The 18,340-nt window shown below is 50.1% G+C and overlaps 1 protein-coding gene across 1 annotated transcript; it reads left to right on the top strand.

Annotated features, from left to right (window-relative positions):
* Nucleotides 1-942: 942 nt before the first annotated feature.
* LOC122388683 (trophinin-like) lies at nucleotides 943-16,948 on the top strand. Its single transcript, XM_043379975.1, has 3 exons — nucleotides 943-1,260; nucleotides 15,728-15,968; nucleotides 16,137-16,948. Exons 1-3 carry the CDS (start codon nucleotides 943-945, stop codon nucleotides 16,946-16,948), a joined length of 1,371 nt encoding a protein of 456 aa, XP_043235910.1.
* Nucleotides 16,949-18,340: the final 1,392 nt, after the last annotated feature.

Raw genomic sequence — 18,340 nt, forward strand, 5'->3', positions numbered from 1 at the left:
AATTTTACACCTACCCCTAAAATTTCATGACCCTGACCCAAATGACCTTTGAACTGTGACCTATCTTTCGAGACAATGTTTGGCCGTAATAGCGATTTGGCGTATGTCATCCCGCATTAGCCGCGCGTTTGCCGTCTTTTCGTGGTTTCAAACGTTCAAACATGTGATATGATGTTGGTCCCATACACTAGGGTGGGTGTCAAGGACAGGTCAGGTCACTGACCTTTGATGACCTCGGTTCACTTTTTCGAGTTGTACATGTTTCTGGGCTAGTTTTTGGAGCGGAATTCGAATTTAGCAACCATTTGAACATTTACGAAATAGTTTTGGTGCCTTCGTAACATGTTACGTAGCTGTCAGAGGCAGCTGACTCACCGTGGTTAGTACGAAGTAACTGGACGGGCAGGCGAGCTAGTAATTGTGTTTTTCCTTTCTATTGTATACGGCCTCGACTGGCGGGTCCTTTGAGCCGCGCTATTAGAGTTCAGTGGTTACATACGAAGCAAATACCGCCGTCAGGAAAACAAATGTAAACAAAACATCTCAGGTAGTACCTTTTCTTGTTATTGCTTCTATACTTTATATATCGAGAATGGACGTCGGCTTAAGTTTGGCCCAAGCCGAGCTATTAATGATTGAATATGACGAGGAGTGCCGTCCGAAACGTCGGCACAAGGGTTGGGTCGCTGATGTGAACCGCCGCCGCTGAGCTCAGGGTGAATTTTTCAACCTCGTTCAAGAGCTGCGTACCAGCGATCCTGAATGGCACCGCACCTACATACTTCCGGATGGCCCGCAACACTTTCACTGCGGCCTTGACTTTCACCTTTGAGCTTCTTCTAAGCAAGATCGGGTCAAATATCACTATAAAACACACCAACTTCAGAGCCCATCGACGCCGCGCAGCTCCTGGCCGTTACGCTTCGGTACCTGGCGTCAGGAATGGAGTTTTCGGCTCTGGCTCCCACGTACCGCCTGGGAGAGAAGACGGTCCGCGCCATAGTTTACGACACGTGTGCCGCGATCATCGCCGCCGTCGGTCCGGAGGTGTTGGCCTCCCCTACTCGCCACACCTGGGAAAGGAGCGAGGCCCACTTCCGAGACCGGTGGAACTTCCCGAACTGTGTGGCCGCGCTGGACGGGAAGCATGTTGTCCTGCAGGCGCCAGCCAACACCGGAAGTGAGTACTACAACTATAAGCACACCTTCAGCACTGTTCTGGCCGCCGTGGACGGCGACTATCGATTCGTGTACGTGTCGGTGGGAAGAGCCGGCAGGGAATCGGACGGCGGCGTATTCCGCCGCAGCGACCTGACCGCCGCCCTCCGAGACGACTCTGCAGCTGCCGCCGCCCAAAGCCCTGCCTGGGACCAACGCTATCATGCCGCACGTCGTCATCGCCGACGAGGCGTTCCCGCTCACCACCGCTATCATGCGGCCGTATGACGTTAGACGTATCCCAGGCGTACAGAGGCAAGGCTTGAAGTCCGAGCCACGGTATTGAAGTACCGCCTCTCGCGGGCTCGTCGCATCGTGGAAAACACTTTCGGCATTCTCGCACAAACCTGGCGGATGTATCGTCGGCCAATGAACGTAAACGTCCAGCACGTCTGCAAGATCGTGCACGCCACGTGCATTTTGCACAACTTCCTCCACGCGGACGAAGTCGTCGCACTGCAGGGAAGGCTTGAACTCGACCAGCAAGATCGAGCCACCGCCCCGGCCCAAGGCCCTATATACGCGAGAGGGTCGTCCGGCGATTCTACCTGATCGTGACGTCATCTGGGGGCAAGTCTTACGTCCCGTTTGAGTCCCATGTAAATGGGCGATTTTTGAAGCACTGTAGAACTGCTAAAAAATAGCACAAAACTAGGTGCATCATCTGAAAGACGAGACATTTTTCTTCGAATTATCTGAGATCAGTTTTTCACTAAACCCATTAGTTTTTCCGAAAATGTGTAAAAAAAGCCCCCATGCCTCCGCAGTCTCCCTTCCGCCGGCCGCTGCGCCGCCGCGGTAGCAGGGCCTCGGCTAAGGAATTTTGACTGGTGGGCCACTTGGGCAGCGACATGGACTGACCTTCGTAGACATAGCCCCCCCCCTCCCATTTTCGATATCTCCCCAGATCTGGGGAGAAATCGCAGAATAAAGTGGAATTCGGCCACTTTATTCTGCAAAAAACGTGAGGATGGCATTTAAAAAAAGTAAAAAAAAAAACGGGGCTCGACCCCCTCCCTCCCCCCCGACTCTTCAGAGAGAGGAGAGAGTAGGGACCCACATCCCTCTCAGTGGTGATGCTCCCGCGGTGCACATAAAATCGCACAAGCATGCACAAAATATTGACGCAGATTATAAAACTTTGGACGATAACTTACGGCCAGTCAGATGTTAAAAATCAGCGAGCCCTGAGTGGATCGCTCGCCGACTAGTCGGAGATTCGGAAGCGCTCGGACGGGATCGGGCGTTGTCGGGTGGATCGGGAGGATTTGTGAACAGCACGAGTGCAACTTTAAATATATAAAGTGGGTTGTAGCAGGAACCCCAAAAGGAGGTTGTAGCAGCAACCCCAACATCTCTGAAAATGATCATAAGCCTATTAGTGTCGCATGGAAAACTGACTCAAAAGCCCAAGCGCACTGCGCAACCACAATATTTTCTAAATAAGTTATGTACACTTCTGATGAACAGTGTCCCAAACTTCAGATTTCTCTTGGGTGTCTGAGTGGAAAATTCTAGCCACCCAAAATGTGAGAGCGGAAAATTATCCATTATTATTCTTGAGAGTCATCTTCAGCCCAAATGAGAAAATTTTGGAACGCTGACTGTGAACGGTTCGAAATTCGTCCGACTGGTCAGATGTGTGAATGTAAGCATCATACCGGTCGTGAAGACGCATAATATCGCTTGCAGACTTCAATCGGCTGGAAGTCGCCGACACTACCTCTAGTTTGATGCATTAGGTATAGCTATTATGCATGACTCTGGCTTATATCGTGTCTATCGGCGAGCCGTCTGAGATCGCTCGCAGGCTTATTCCCGACCGTCTGAACTGGTCTGCTCTTTATTCGTAGTTTTTCTTGTAACCGACTGGTCTGCGGCAGATGCTTATGTGACTTTTTTACCCCAAGAGGATATTGCAAACAATAGGTTGAAGTTTTTCACAAGAATATGTTTCACCGATGGGTACTTTGCAGCCTGAAAATGTACCTACGATAAGATCTGCTAATTCAATTTGAAATGTGAAAAATGTGAAAACTTATATTTTCGGAAAATTACTGGTGGGCCAAATCTTTGAGGCTGGTGGGCCATTTCGGGTCACTGGTGGGCCATTTGGCCCACCAGTTAACATGTTAGCCGAGGCCCTGCGCGGTAGCGTAGTGGTTAGGATGCCTGCACCGTGATCCAAAGATCGTGCGTTCGAATCTAGGCGCGGGACGGAAGGCTTATATGAGTCAAAATGGCGGTGTAAGCCCAGCACCAGCCAACCAACCACATACACATCACAGTGCCCAATTCAACATTCACACGTAACGCAGACAGATATGGCCCTCGGCTCACAGCCCAGCCTCCATTTACCGCTGAACGAACGGCATCTAAAAGGTTCTTGAGATGATGTGCATTCTGAGCTGAAGGCAGAAAGAGAAAAAAACGGCAGCATTGATGCGTCTTCCTCCTATAGAAATTAAATTTGGCGGTGACATTACTCAGTTTGCACAATTATTCACAGTTTTGAGATGAAGATTGCGTCTAAGCTAGAAGACGACAGTGAAAAGCTGCATTATCTAGGAACAGAATTTAGTTAGTGCAGCAAACCGCTCACTATCGTTGCCAGTTGTATGTACAGGGTGTCCCAAAATTAATGTCCACTCTTCCACAACCTTTGTTTTGCCTTCTACTGCGCAATATCAATATAATTTCACCGGTACTGGCTCCCAGACCATATACGCTACATTCTAGCCACGAATTTACGCCTGGGAACAAGCTAGGTCGCGGCAGGAAGACTTCCGCCAGCCGGGTATGGCGCAGATCGTCATCGCGAAGTGCGGAGCTAAAGACGGGCTTATCCACAAGGAAACAGGCAAGGAGGCTTATTGCCAATAGTCATCCAGTCTTCAAATTGATAATCCATCGGTACCGGAGGATGTCTCTAAAGCTGAAGCCCAACAAGCCACGTTTCCAGCCGAAAACTTCTGCTGAACATGTCCAGGGCCATCTTTCAACATACGGTCTCGCTTTCAACAAGTCGGCGCCCCGGCACATCGAGATAGAACGACGAAGGACTGGTATAGATCGAACTTCCCAGCATTCTGGAAGAAGGACAAATGGCCGGTGAATAGCCCCACCTGTTGCCGATAGAAAATCTTTGGGCGACCGTCCTGTGTAAGAGGTGAGCAAAACGGCGCCAGGATAACCTGAACGCACGCTGACCAGGAACGTTCGATCTATCTGGTCCAAGATCAGTCCACAGAAGCTAGACATGTTGATGTCTGAGGCCCCGGACCGTATGCTTGCCTGCATCAGGGAGAAGGTGGGATGCATATGTAAGAAAAGCGCGCCTCTTATGTTTGTTATTTTCATGAAATTGTCGATGGAAAGGTGTGACATTATTTTTGGGACACCCTGTATATTGAGGACGGCTATGAGCAGGCAATGCTAATCCTACGCGAACGTTATGGTCAGCCGAGCACTATTGCAGCGGCGTTCATGGATAAAATTAATGACGAAGAACGAATGGACTTTGGAAATGGTGAAGATTTGGACAAATTTGCGCTTCTTCTGATGAGCTGTAAAAATGCATTGGGAAATGCATCCCATTTAATTAGGCTACGGAATATTACAGAAAAACTCCCTAGCTTACTTCGAAATAGATGGCGCAGGCGCGTCGATGATCTCGTAGAAACTCATGGGCGCTCCGCAGTTTTTGAAGACCTAGTCGAATTTGTGATGAAAGAGGCGAGAGTCGCTACAAACGCATCTTTTGGGCAGCACATGTACGATGGCACAAGGCCGTATAAGAGAGGTAGAATCATCCCGCGATTTCCAATGGACCGGTCGCTAAGCATTAGCGTGACGTCACTGGTGGAGACCGCGCGGCGCCCGGCTCCAAGCCGTACGTCTGGTATATTTGGCACTTTATCGTTGTTATTACTGAACGTAACGACAACTAATGACTCTTAATAACTTTTTTACCCACCTAAAGCTGATTTCCTTGCCGATGCATTGGCGACCCGAGCCCCAGGGCTGACAATCTTGGGATATGGGTCGGATGGGCGACCTCGCGACGGGAGAAGGAACGATTGCAATTGTCGTGGCCCGCACCGCCAATTGCATTCTCTATCTGCACCCGGAGGGGGGAGGGGGCACGTGCCCCCATCGGATCAGGGGGCCTCTCGGGCCCGAGGGGCCCTGCGACGCCAATTGGCGGCTGAGGGTCCACGCTGGCATTTTCGACTCAGAAGCAGGGCTGCGGAGTCGGAGTCGGAGTCGGAGTTGGAGTCGGTCGGAGTCGACAGTTCTGCTTGGAGTCGAAGTCGGAGTCGGAGTCGCCAAAATCTTACCGACTCCGACTCCGGAGTCGGAGTTAACGCTGCATGGCTCAACGTCAATTTGATTTGACGTTGTGCACCTGTTTAATTGACGATACTGCGCTAGAAATTAGATTTTGTCGAAAAAAGGCAATTTTGCCGTTTTGGACGAACGTTTTCAGCGAAAGCAGCAGAAGACGGTGAAGTCCCCAGAGCCTGCTTCTTAATTCTGCACGCTATTTTTAATGCATAATTGCAAGGCATAGCCTTGGAACGCACAAGAGATGGTTTCAGGCAAGATAAAAACATCTCCGTTATGAACTTCAATATCATGATATGGATTTTAATAGAACCGTCCGCCGTCCGGAGTCGGAGTCGGAGTTGGAGTCGGAGTCGGAGTCGATTTTTGAAGTCGGAGTCGGAGTCGGAGTCGGAGTCACCCTGAAATCCATCGACTCCGCAGCCCTGCTCAGAAGGGCCCCACAGGGTTCGAAAGAACACCTTATGTGCTCCGAATAGCCACACTTCTCTCCATAAAAGCCACACACCGGCTTTTTATTGTTCCTTGTCGGCATTTGAGGGCCCCTTGCCGGCCTCTCAGGGCCCATTGGCGACCTCTGAGGGCTACTTGCCGGCCTCTGAGGGCCCTTACCGGCCTATCAGGGACCAGCAGTTCGAAGGGTTCCACACACACCTGTGATGGCCCCTTAACCCAATGGTTGAAGGCCCCCACAACGGCGCCTGCGAGGGCCCTCACCGGCGGCTGTGAAAGCCCCAAACCGGTGCCCAGCTGAGGGCCCCACACTGCCACCTCTCAGTTCAACCGGCACCCCCAAACCAGTGCTTCTTAAGGCCATATATCGGCGGCTCTGAGGGCTCAACGCCGGAGCCTCTGACGGCCTAAGACGGGACCTTCGCATCGGACGGTCACTCACCGGTGACTTTTGAGGGCCCCACACCGACGACTCTGGAGGGCCCCAGCCGGCGTCTGAGAGTACCTTGCTGGTCTCTGAGGACTCCACAGGGCTCCTGAAGACACCGCAGACCTCTTGAGGGCCCCTTGTCGGTCTCTGAGGGCCCCTGTCGGTTTATAAAGGGTTCGAGCCAGCAGCTTTAAGGGTCCCACACCCGACTGTGATGACCCCCACACTCCACTGTCCACTGTCTCTGAGGGCCCACAATGGTAACTGTGAGGACCTTCACCGGCGCCTCTGAGGGCCACACACTAGCACCTCAGAGGGCCCACAGTGGCACCTCTGGGGCCCCGCACCAATGCCTCTGAGGGCCTCACACCGGTACCTACTACCTACCTGTGAGGGCCCACACCAGTGCCTCCAAAGGCTTCATAACCGACGGCCCTGAGGGCACTACACCGGTGATTTTTGGGGGCCAACCGAAGGCACAACACAATCCCTTAGTCTCGCTGAGTTTCTATCCCAATCCCATACCGGCTTCTATCCCAATTCCGGCTCAACTAATTAGCAGCCCCCCCCCCATGGGTCAGCAGCGCCGCGCCGGTGTAGGTGCCGGGGGCAGGCACCATCGGGGCGGCAGTCGGCCACGTGCACTCAATGGTTAGCGCTTAGCACCGGCGGCTAGCGCACGCCCGGCGTGTTATCGGCCGTGAGCCGCTCCAAAACGGCTGCAGTAACTGGTCGATATAGGCAGTAAGCAGATGAGGAGATGCAGGTGGATTGATGACCGGCAAGCTCTTGTGTTTTACGAGGGCGAAGGGTCGAAGTCGGCTGCTAAGCCGTGAGCGGATTTTATCAGATGCCGGTTCATTATGACCTGTATCCGGGTCCTGGTCCGCTGGCGCACTCTTGGAGAGCCGAATCACAGCAAAACTCCATCCATGACTGTATCTATAGTCTATACGGCTTGATACGGCTTACGCTTTTCTGAAAACGTCTGCGTTTGGCCTTCTACGGGCTCGGCCGGCCGGCCGGCCCCCGATTGGCGATCCACCAGTGACGTCACTGGTAGTGTTAACCCGCGCCCAGCTGGGGGTCCTGGATTTCCACGCCCTGCTGGGGGGGGGGTGTTTGAACACCCCCCCTTGTAACTCGGCTCCTGGGCCACGTAGCGATACGCGGAAGGCGGCGTTCGAAAGAGCGTCAAAAATAATGACGAAATCACTTCGGTCAATTTTTTGGTCAGGTCAAAGGTCAGGTCACCAGAGGTCATTGAAGGCAAAATTTCGCCGATTTCCAGGTCGAATGTCGACAATTTCCAAGAAGCCAACGCATAACTCGGGAACCAATAGAGCTACAGCGCCGCGGAAAAGCGCATTCGATAGCCCTATTAACGCCCTTTCTGAGTAATACTCTCAGATTTGACCTAACGTCAACGGTTTTGCCTGCAGGGGGCAAAAACTGCAAAAATAGCCGATTTTTTCGGAAACAGTTTTTCTGCAATAACTTTTGACCCAAGCCTTGTACGAGCTTACTTTTACCGGCATCGTGTTTCTCTCGTCAAGACGCATCGAAAGAACTATAACTTGACCTTGAAAGGTCAACCTGAAAATTTGACCTCAGGTCAAGGTCATGACCTGACCGGAAAGGGTCATGTTGCATATCAGTCGATCCGTATCGTCGAGCTGAACACATCTAAGGCGTTTTCATCGCTCTAGCATGCCTCTATCAAAAGTTATTTGCGAAAAACTGTTAGATACCATTCGTGACCTTAGATGACCTCAGGGCATAAACAGGGGTCACGGACACCATTTTCATGTTCAGTGTGTCTAAACCACTTGTAATTCAGTGTTTGGGAGTGTTTATAATGTCTTTCGTCCAAAAGAAGCGCATTTCAATTTTCTCCCATTGACTTATAATGGGGAGGTCGCAAAATTGACCTGACCTTAGGTCATCGATATAAAAATTCTGAGATATACATTTTGTACATGCTGTTGCTCTTAGCAATCGCTGAAAGTTTCAAAGCGATCGGTCACTCGGTGTAGCTATGACAGACCTTGGAAACTTTTTATGAGGTGAGGTCACTTCAAGTGACCTGGTGACCTGACCTTGAATGACCTTGGTCTGAAATTTTCACAACATGTGTAGAATTGATGTATGATAAGGTGTACCAAAAACGGCGGCGCTCCGCGCCGCCGTTTTTGAGATATTCGCGAAAAACCACAAGGGGGGGTGTTCAAACACCCCCCCCCAGCAGGGCGCGGGTTAAGCTGATTGGCGAATAATACATGGGGAGAACCGGGACGACATCCCCCTGCGATGGCAGTCGAGGAAACGGTAAGAAGCATATTAATGGATCATTTTCTATGGTACAAAATCAGGAGTCACTAGTAATAGCGATACACGCGCATGATTATTCGACACGTTTGTTTTGCGGGGACAACTCGCATTACCTCCCCGAGTGTGCTAAGCTGAAGGAGTTGTCGGCAGAAGAAAAGAAGTCATTTGTTATTAGAAATTCATTTTGCTTTGGGTGCCTTCGCAGTGGTCACAGCCCACAGGCGAAGTTTGTGCCGCCAGAGACCGGTAAGATTAGTGGTGTCATTTTCCAAAAAAAAATGCGTGACCGATACCGACCGAAACCGAAAATTGAGATAAATTTCCGACCGAATACCGAACGATAACACCCCAAGCCAAAATTTGACCGAAATTTGACCGGAATTCTATTTGCTATTTTTCTACCCCAAAATTAAACTTATGGAAAATAATGGGAAATGGTATTTCAGTCCAAGTTCAGTCAATTCTTAGCCACTGCAAAATACATTTTGTGGTAGAAGTTACATTGCTAAGGGTAGTGGTTACACATGGACCTCAGCATTTCACAGATTTGGTTAATTAGAATTGTCAAGAATCTACTGTGGTCTATGTAAGGAAGAATACTCATTCATGTTGCAAAAGCACGATCAATTAGTAAGTCAAATGGTTGGTAATAGGTATGTTGACATGACAGCATTCCCTAGGAGAAAAGGCAGAATCAAAACCCCACAAAACACATCAACACTGCTTGGAAACTGGCCTTGAGTCTTGAGATGTGGTCTGAGATACTCTACAAAGAATTTGACACTGAAAATCCAGCTGAAAAGGCAGGTATTAGGTAGCCCTGAGCCTAAATTTCGTCCCAAAAATGAAATGAAAATATATTTAACTGGCATTTTGTCTTTTCTTTACAAGAAAACACAATATGCAGACAAAATGAATACAAAGCGGCGCAAAATAATAGAAGAACCAAGAATTGACTTTTAGGATCCTCTTCCCTAACGGAAGGATGCAAGATGATGACGTAATATTTATTTATATGCCCTTTTGGTTGAATTATTGAAGGGAAATTAATTTTCTTGTTGTGAATTACACTCACAATATTGATTTCATTAGGATTCAATATCGTGTTGGATCATTTACATCAATAAAATAATTCACGAGGCAGCATGTAGGAATCCAAAACTTTTTTTTTAGCAACTTAATCAGCTGGTTTAAAAAAATAGCCTCTATTATGGCGCATCTATTTCGAAATCCTTGATAACCCATGTGTTTGGAGATGATGTGGAAGATTCCAGAAAGCGGACATGCCGAATCTGTAGTTTTTATCAAGATTCCTATGTTTTTATGTGGTGGTCATCTAGATTTCAAACATTTGGCTGGTACCTGCAATATTTAAGGAGAATGTGGAATAGAAGAACACCTGTGAAATGTGAATGTGATCACTGCTAAGTGCTAAGTGCTAACTGTCCAGTCTTCAGAAACACATTTCATTAATTCAAGTTCTTTTTCTCCTTGCCTTTTAAGATGACTTTAATGATTTTTGTAGGCAGTATCTCTTTGATTAGGGGAGAGCGGGGCCAGTTGAAACACGGGGTCAGATGACACATGGCTTTATTTTCAACAATATGCAACATATGGCGTTGCCGACACCACTGCGCATCCGCGCTCGATCACTTCCTTTGTCAACGGCGTTTGGGCGGCAAACGGACGGTAATTTTGATTTGACAATTGTTTTTGTGTTTTTGAGGGGCGTTTGGGAGAAATCGTTTTTATGAATATTTTGTGATATCTCATATACCTTTGTTTGCTGAAAGAAGAACTCCTGGCTCCGGAATAACACCTTATTTGGCCCTTCATTCAGCATGATGCCGTCCCTCCAGCTCGTTTGACATGTGCTTTACGGCGCGTGCGAGATGGCGGGAGCGGATGGGGTCAATTGAAACGCTTTTCTGAGGGTCAGTTGAAACAGGGCCACAGGCCGTTTCAATTGACCCCAGTGACCTTTGCAATGGTTATTGTTCAGGGGCTGTAAACATTAAAGGAAATAGTCCACCTTTGAAATGAGCTTTTAAACTGAAATAGTAGTTTAATAGAGCTCAATTTTTGACTCCTTTTTCTCCAGCCTTTTGCTTGAAAGCACACTATAGCCTGAGATATTTCTATTTTTTCTCATCCGCCCATTTTACCATAGTCTATGTGCTTTATGTCACCTATTATGAGGAACTTTGCACTTTTAGCTTTCCAACGACCTATTGAATGTACCATTTGGAAAAGTAAACCAGACAAAATATCTCCTTAAGAAAGTGGCCTTAAAGAGGAAAACATCCCATTGTTAAGGATAGGTGCAATTGACCCCATGGGCTGGTTCAATTGACCCTCACATCGGGGTCATTTGAAACGGGCGTAGAGCTGTTTTATAAGCATGCGTTTGGCAGCAAAATATGTTTGAAACATAATTTTACATATCTTAAAATAAAGCCAAAAGAGCATATTTTTTCATGGCATTGTGCATTTTTCGATATGACAACTAGATCTCGCTGTGCATGTCAATATACAAAAAGTGGTTCAACTGGCCCCGCTCTCCCCTACAGGTAACATTTTAACAGACTGGAATTGAGTTTCAAAATTGCGTGTACTTGTGGGGCCAACGGAGTCAAAATCAGCCTGCTTGTAGTTGTGGTTGGACAATGGGTGGCTGCTGCCTGCTGAGTGGGATGGCTACTGAAGTTGCCAAAATGTGGCATCTCTTGTAGCCTTTGGGGGAAATTTTGCAACTCTTTACCATTAACATCCCAATAAATTTCATTTTAACTAGGCAAAAATGGAATACTTTCTCTTTTTGAAAATGGTTTCACTGGCAGGGTGACCGAAAGTGTCCGATTTTTGGGGGGCCTGACCTACCGATTACCGAATCGGTCAGCATATCTTTTCGGTAACCGATTGACATCACTAGGCAAGATGTGCGTGCAATCGAAGTCATCCAACTGCATTACATGAACATGGTGGACCAGTGAATCAGCGAGGCGGGTCGCTTCAATATCAACCGAGGACACAAGGCGAAGCTGATGGGGCCTAGGTTACTTCGTGTCGCATATCGAAGTGTGGAGCCATTTTACCCATTGTGGCTGTAAAGGTTAAGAGTGAATCAGGCCACTGCACGACGTTCGCCTTTCTTGATAGCGGGTCGACGCACTCATTCATATCCACGTCACTAATGCACAAGCTTAATTTGAAACACTTGCCCGGTCGTCATCTGACACTGACGAGTGACGACAGTGGATCGGGCCGTTTCCGTACCGACTCAAGTAGTGGCTGGCCTGTCTATTACCGATTTGGAGGGAGAAAATTATCTGTCATTACCAGCACTTTATACGCTAACAAAACTAACAGTTGAAGCAGGCCAGTTCTCCAAGGTAGAGGATTTGGGGGAGTGGGCTCATTGATTCGCCAGTATAAATTTAGAGCTAAAATGTGTTTGGTGTTTGATTCGTATCGAACGCAACGCCATTTAGATCCTGTATGGGCAATAACCACAGGGGAGCACTGCCGCTTCAACCCTATTGGCCGTAGTGTCTAACGGTGGCGGCCATATTGCGCAGACCAGGAAACGGCTGCCGCCCGTGTTGAGGAATAGGGAATTCGGGACCTCGATTTACGTTTGCGGCCGCCGTATCCGTTACGTTCATGTTACGTAGATACGGAACCCGGCACCCTACGCAGAATTGAGTGGGGAATACGATCGTATCTTCAGAATTCCTCAAATTTACTCGCCGGACCTACATTTGCCCCGGCCGAGGGGGTTGATTGAACCCACCTCGCTAATGCGCCGCTAATTAAACTAGAATTAAGCGGTAAAGTGGTCGTTTGCGGCAAAGTATAATGCAGAGTGACTGGTAGGAACCCGCTGTAAGGGTTTCAGGTCAACCAGTGGCCTCTGAGGTCAGGTCAAGTGATCTAAGGCACGGGTTCGGTTTTTGGTAAATAACTTCGCCAAAAATGGCCGTAGAGCCGCGATTTTGGCATCATCGTGTTCAGCTAGCTCAGGCGCATCGAGTGACATACTTTTTGTTCCGGTCAGGTCAACTTAGGGTGTTGACCTCAGGTCAAGGTCAGGTCAGCACCCTCAGGTCACGAAGTTGGTCGAAAGAGGTCATGTCGCATATCATTCGATTCGGCAGGTCTTCCTGAGTCCATTGGTGGCCTTTCTGACTCGCTAGCTCAATTTGATCGGGAGTTATTGAAGGAAAATTGTGACCCTTGTGACGTCACAAATGACGTCACGCAAGGGCAACAATGCAAATATGAAGCATAGAATCTTGCAAAGACTGCATGAAATCATGATTCTATATGCTTGAGATAGTTTCAGATCATTCTCGGCGCCAAAATAGCAATTTTCATATTTCCCCATTGATTTATAAGGGTTTAACGTATTAGTTCCTTGTATCTAAGGATTTTTTAGGGTTTCATCTTGTTCTCCACTCAATTCTGCGTAAGATGCCGGGTTCCGTGTCCACATAGCTTGAACGTAACGGATGCAGCGACCGCAAACGTAAATCGAGGTCCCGAATTCCCTATTCCCCAACACAGGCGGCGACCGCTTCCTGGTCTGCGCAACATGGCGGCACCGTTGGACACCATCTGGCGGCCGATGCGCATTCCACATTATAGAGTTCAGTGGCAATAACACTACAGGTACCCAAAATTGCCGCGCTTGCGGCGCACAGTTTTTAGCGTAGCGAAAAAAAGTGGGGGCGTTTAAGGTCCCCAACAACTCGTAGGTTAAATACGACTGGCATTAGAAATTGTTTTTATATCCGTTCAAAATAATCCCCTGTGCCTGTGCTTGTGAGATATGAATGTACAACGGTACAGTGCTGGTCTCGCTGCGTGGTAGCCGTACTCTTCTTTTTCGACAAAGCTGACAATACATCACACCCAATTAGGCTATGGTATCAGTCACTCGTTAACAACTAAAACATGCGAGGCTACACTACTTTAATTGGGCTCGTCATTGATCAAAACTTTATTTCAATTTGGCGGCGACTTTTCCTTGCCCCATTATTAGGAGTACAATTTGTCTTATGTTGGGCCTACGCGATAGTTTGGAAGATCGCGCGACTTGTGGTTATGATTTCCAAGTGACTGATAGCATAACCTTCGAGTAATTTCGATCTTGTCGGAAAGATAATCCATACCACGCGGGAAGAAGAGGACTGTACTGACGTTGACCTCGCGACCGCGGTTACCGTCGACAGCTTGGCCTGGGGCGGATGTCTGAACCGCACCCTCCATCTTGCATAGAACTTTGGTGACACGACCGAGGCTTGTCGGCTTGTTTAGCTCTTCAGATGTGAATTTTCTGAACGACTTTTTCCTGGCTGCTTCTTCCGCGGCGGACGCGCGCTGTTTCTTGAGCTTCCAGGTCTCGCGGTTTTGGTCGGTGGGTGATCGGCGTAGAGCTGCTCTCGCCTCCCGGCGCTCCGCCACCGCCGCAGCCAGCTCGGGGTCGGCAGCCCACGGTTTGGGGTCCGCTCTTGCTCCTCGAGGGATACGACGTGCACTAGCGTTCATCATGGTCTCCGCCAGGTGCTGGGCCATCTGATTCGTGGTCCGGTCCGGCCGGGGGGGGGGGGGGGCTGCGAACTTCAATTCGCATTCGACCCTTCTTCGTCGTTCGGGTCGCATTTCGACCCGAACTTCAATTCAATTCGACCCTAGGCCACAGGTCGCGGCCTAGGGTCGTACCTCCTCCAAAAACGGAAAGCTCCTCGGTTTCGGCCCACTATTTTTGGGGGTGTGGTGCAGCTGTTTTTATTTTTTTTATTCAATTTCGTTTTATTTTTCGCCCTCAGGGGGGGGGGGGGCATGGCCCCCGTAACCCCCTCCCCTGGCTACGTCCCTGAGACGCACCCCTTTCAGCATCAATTAATTCTAACCACCGAAGTCATTTTTCTACCTGCCACTTTTTCATTCTGATGACGATGCTGCCGTTATGTATTGAAACCGGTCTCAGACGCTGACCTGTGAAGTGTTGACATGGCATTTCTGCGACACTGCGCTGTTGGTCGACTGTGGCAGCGACCGGTGTGCCTTGGACGAGCGGTGACCTTCACCCCTTTTCCAGCTGTCGCAGTCTCCCACAGAGAACAGGACGTGGCCGCTGGAGCTGACAACAATCTCCAATCTAATCACGACTCAGCTGCAAATCCACTTCTATGTGGCTGTAAGCCAGCGCTGTCCGGGCCACGGGCGGCACCGGCCCGGGCCGCCTCGGGAGCCGGGGTGCAGAGTGGGCCGAGGACGGCCGCCGGCGGCGAGCCGCTCCGCTGGCGCGCTCGGAGGAGTGCCGGCGTCCCTCGCCGGCTCTCAGACACAGAGCCGGACTGGCAGGGATTATCCTGCACGGCCGGTCTCCAGGCCGGCTTACCAGGCCGGTCCGCGGCCCGCCGCGCGCTGAGCAATGACCAGAAATGGACACATGGGCCGTCAAGGTCACACCGAAGCGCCTGTACAGTGTACAGGGGCTACAGGCAAAGTGACATCACTGCCTGCGATTGCACATTTGCCATCTCTCTGGTCATGAGCAGTGAAGTTTCACAGTTGTAGATCGGCATCGATAGCAGTATTCAGGACTTAAAATTAGCATTGACAGCTAAAAAGGTAGGGTTCTCATGAATTTGATTTTTATTTTTATTTTAAACTACTTGGCGGCCGAGAAACGTTTGGGTATCTGCAACTACCTACCTGAAGTAATGGGAACCCGCATGAGTTCAAGGACATTTGGAGCAAATGTTATATCAATGTGTCGCTGCTTCTCACTCACGCCACTACCCCTTGGCCCTTGCCTTCAAACGACACTCCTCAATCCTTGTGCTCGTCTCGTCTGAAAAGTTGAATGAGCGCGTGTGTGCCTATTCGATGTGTGCGGATATACGAAATGTCAACATCTGCCAGTGCCGATGCACGCAGCCGACGCCGGACACCAGCTACTGTGCGGTGCTGGGCTCGCCGGACCTGGTGGCCGGCGATGGTGTGCGGATGGGACCCGGCAACGCCGGACCTGGTGTGGCGAGGGCCGAGGCGCTCGCCGTGCTGGGCACCGACACAGGCCACATCGGCAGTCCACTCACCGACACAGGCTACAGCGGCAGTCCACTCACCGACACAGGCCACAGCGGCAGTCCACTCACCGACACAGGCCACAGCGGCAGTTCACTCACCGACACAGGCCACAGCGGCAGTTCACTCACCGACACAGGCCACAGTGGCAGTCCACTCACCGACACAGGCCACAGTGGCAGTCCACTCACCGACACAGGCCACAGCGGCAGTCCACTCACCGACACAGGCCACAGTGGCAGTCCACTCACCGACACAGGCCACAGCGGCAGTCCACTCACCGACACAGGCCACAGCGGCAGTCCACTCACCGACACAGGCCACAGCGGCAGTCCACTCACCGACACAGGCCACAGCGACAGTCCACTCACCGACACAGGCCACAGCGGCAGTCCACTCACCGACACAGGCCACAGCGGCAGTCCACTCACCGACACAGGCCACAGCGGCAGTCCACTCACCGACACAGGCCACAGCGGCAGTCCACTCACCGACACAGGCCACAGCGGCAGTCCACTCACCGACACAGGCCACAGCGGCAGTCCACTCACCGACACAGGCCACAGCGGCAGTCCACTCACCGACACAGGCCACAGCGGCAGTCCACTCACCGACACAGGCCACAGCGGCAGTCCACTCACCGACACAGGCCACAGCGGCAGTCCACTCACCGACACAAGCCACAGCGGCAGTCCGCTCACCGACACAGGCCACAGCGGCAGTCCACTCACCGACACAGGCCACAGCGGCAGTCCACTCACCGACACAGGCCACAGTGGCAGTCCACTCACCGACACAGGCTACAGCGGCAGTCCACTCACCGACACAGGCCACAGCGACAGTCCACTCACCGACACAGGCCACAGCGGCAGTCCACTCACCGACACAGGCTACAGCGGCAGTCCACTCACCGACACAGGCCACGGCGGCAGTCCACTCACCGACACAGGCCACAGCGGCAGTCCACTCACCGACACAGGCCACAGCGGCAGTCCATTCTCCTTGGAAACGTCAGGCACCACGCTGGCACCCTCTGAGTGCTTCATGTCGATAGCATACCTGGCTTTGTGACTGTGTTTAACCCTCGCCCTGCTGGGGGGTGCTCTGCTGGGGGGGGGGGTTGAACACCCCCTGTGGCTTTTTGCGAATATCTCAAAAAACGGCGGCGCTTGGCACACCTTAATGTTGTGAGAATTTCAGACCAAGGTCATTCAAGGTCAGATCACTAGGTCACTTGAAGTGATCTCACGTCATAAAAAGTTTCAATGTCTGTCATAGCTACACCGATTGACCGATCGCTTTGAAGCTTTCAGCGATTAGCAATAGCATGTACAAAATGTTTATCTCAGAATTTCGATATCGATGACCTAAGGTCATGTCAATTTTGCGACCTCCCCATTATAAGTCAATGGGAGAAAACTTAAATGCGCCGCTTTTGGACGAAAGCCATTATAAATACTCCCATCTCTGAATAACTTAGACTTTAGACACACGTTATGGTGTCCTCGACCCCTGTTTATGCCCCTGAGGCCTTTTTTTTAATAAATTTCAGCTCGATTGTTTGAATTGACGGATTGACAGAGCCGGAGCCCACACTGAAAACTTTTTTACCATTTCCTGGGGGGTAAACCCGCCATAGCATGGTAGCTTGACACACAGACGTTTTTTACCACCTTCCAGATGGTAAATTTTACTCTTTCATGGAGAGTAAACTCGTCAGGGAGGGGTAACGTGACACCCAGACGTTTTTTACCATCTTCTGTATGGTAAACTCTTTTGATTTACTCTCGTCTAGAGGGTAACATTTTCGGAAGTTACGCTCTGTGGAAGGGTATCTCTTTAATGTGACCCTCATCTAAAGAGTAGCATGCCATCTACTCTGTGATTAACCCTCTTACAGAGAGTATACCCTTCTGGCTTACCCTCAGTCATATGGTAATGCTTACTCTTCCCCAAAGAGTTTACCCTCCAGAGGATGGTAGCTTGACACACAGACGTTTTTTACCACCTTCCAGATGGTAAATTTTACTCTCTCATGGAGAGTAGACTCGTCAGGGAGGGGTAACGTGACACACAGACGTTTTTTATCATCTTCTGTATGGTAAACTTTTTGATTTACTCTCGTCTAGAGGGTAACATTTTTCAAAGTTACACGCTGTGGAAGGGTAACTCATTAACGTGACCCTCCTCTAAAGAGTAGCATGCCATCTACTCTGTGCTTTACCCTCTTACATAGAGTATATCTTTCTGGCTTACCCTTAGTCACATGGTAAAGTTTACTCTTTCCTTTAGTGTAAATCCCCCAGAGGATGGTAACGGACCCACAGACGCTTTCTTCAGAAGCTTCGCGAAGCTTCTGTTAACCGGAGTTCATCAACTAAAAACATGATTCCAGAGCAACAATATATTTGGCATGCCGTAAAAACAATACGGGGGGTTCACCAGCCATGAACATTGTGAGAC

This window comes from Amphibalanus amphitrite, unplaced genomic scaffold (assembly GCF_019059575.1).
Source record: "Amphibalanus amphitrite isolate SeventyFive unplaced genomic scaffold, NRLGWU_Aamphi_draft 000331F_arrow, whole genome shotgun sequence".
Classification (NCBI taxonomy): Eukaryota; Metazoa; Arthropoda; class Thecostraca; order Balanomorpha; family Balanidae; genus Amphibalanus; species Amphibalanus amphitrite.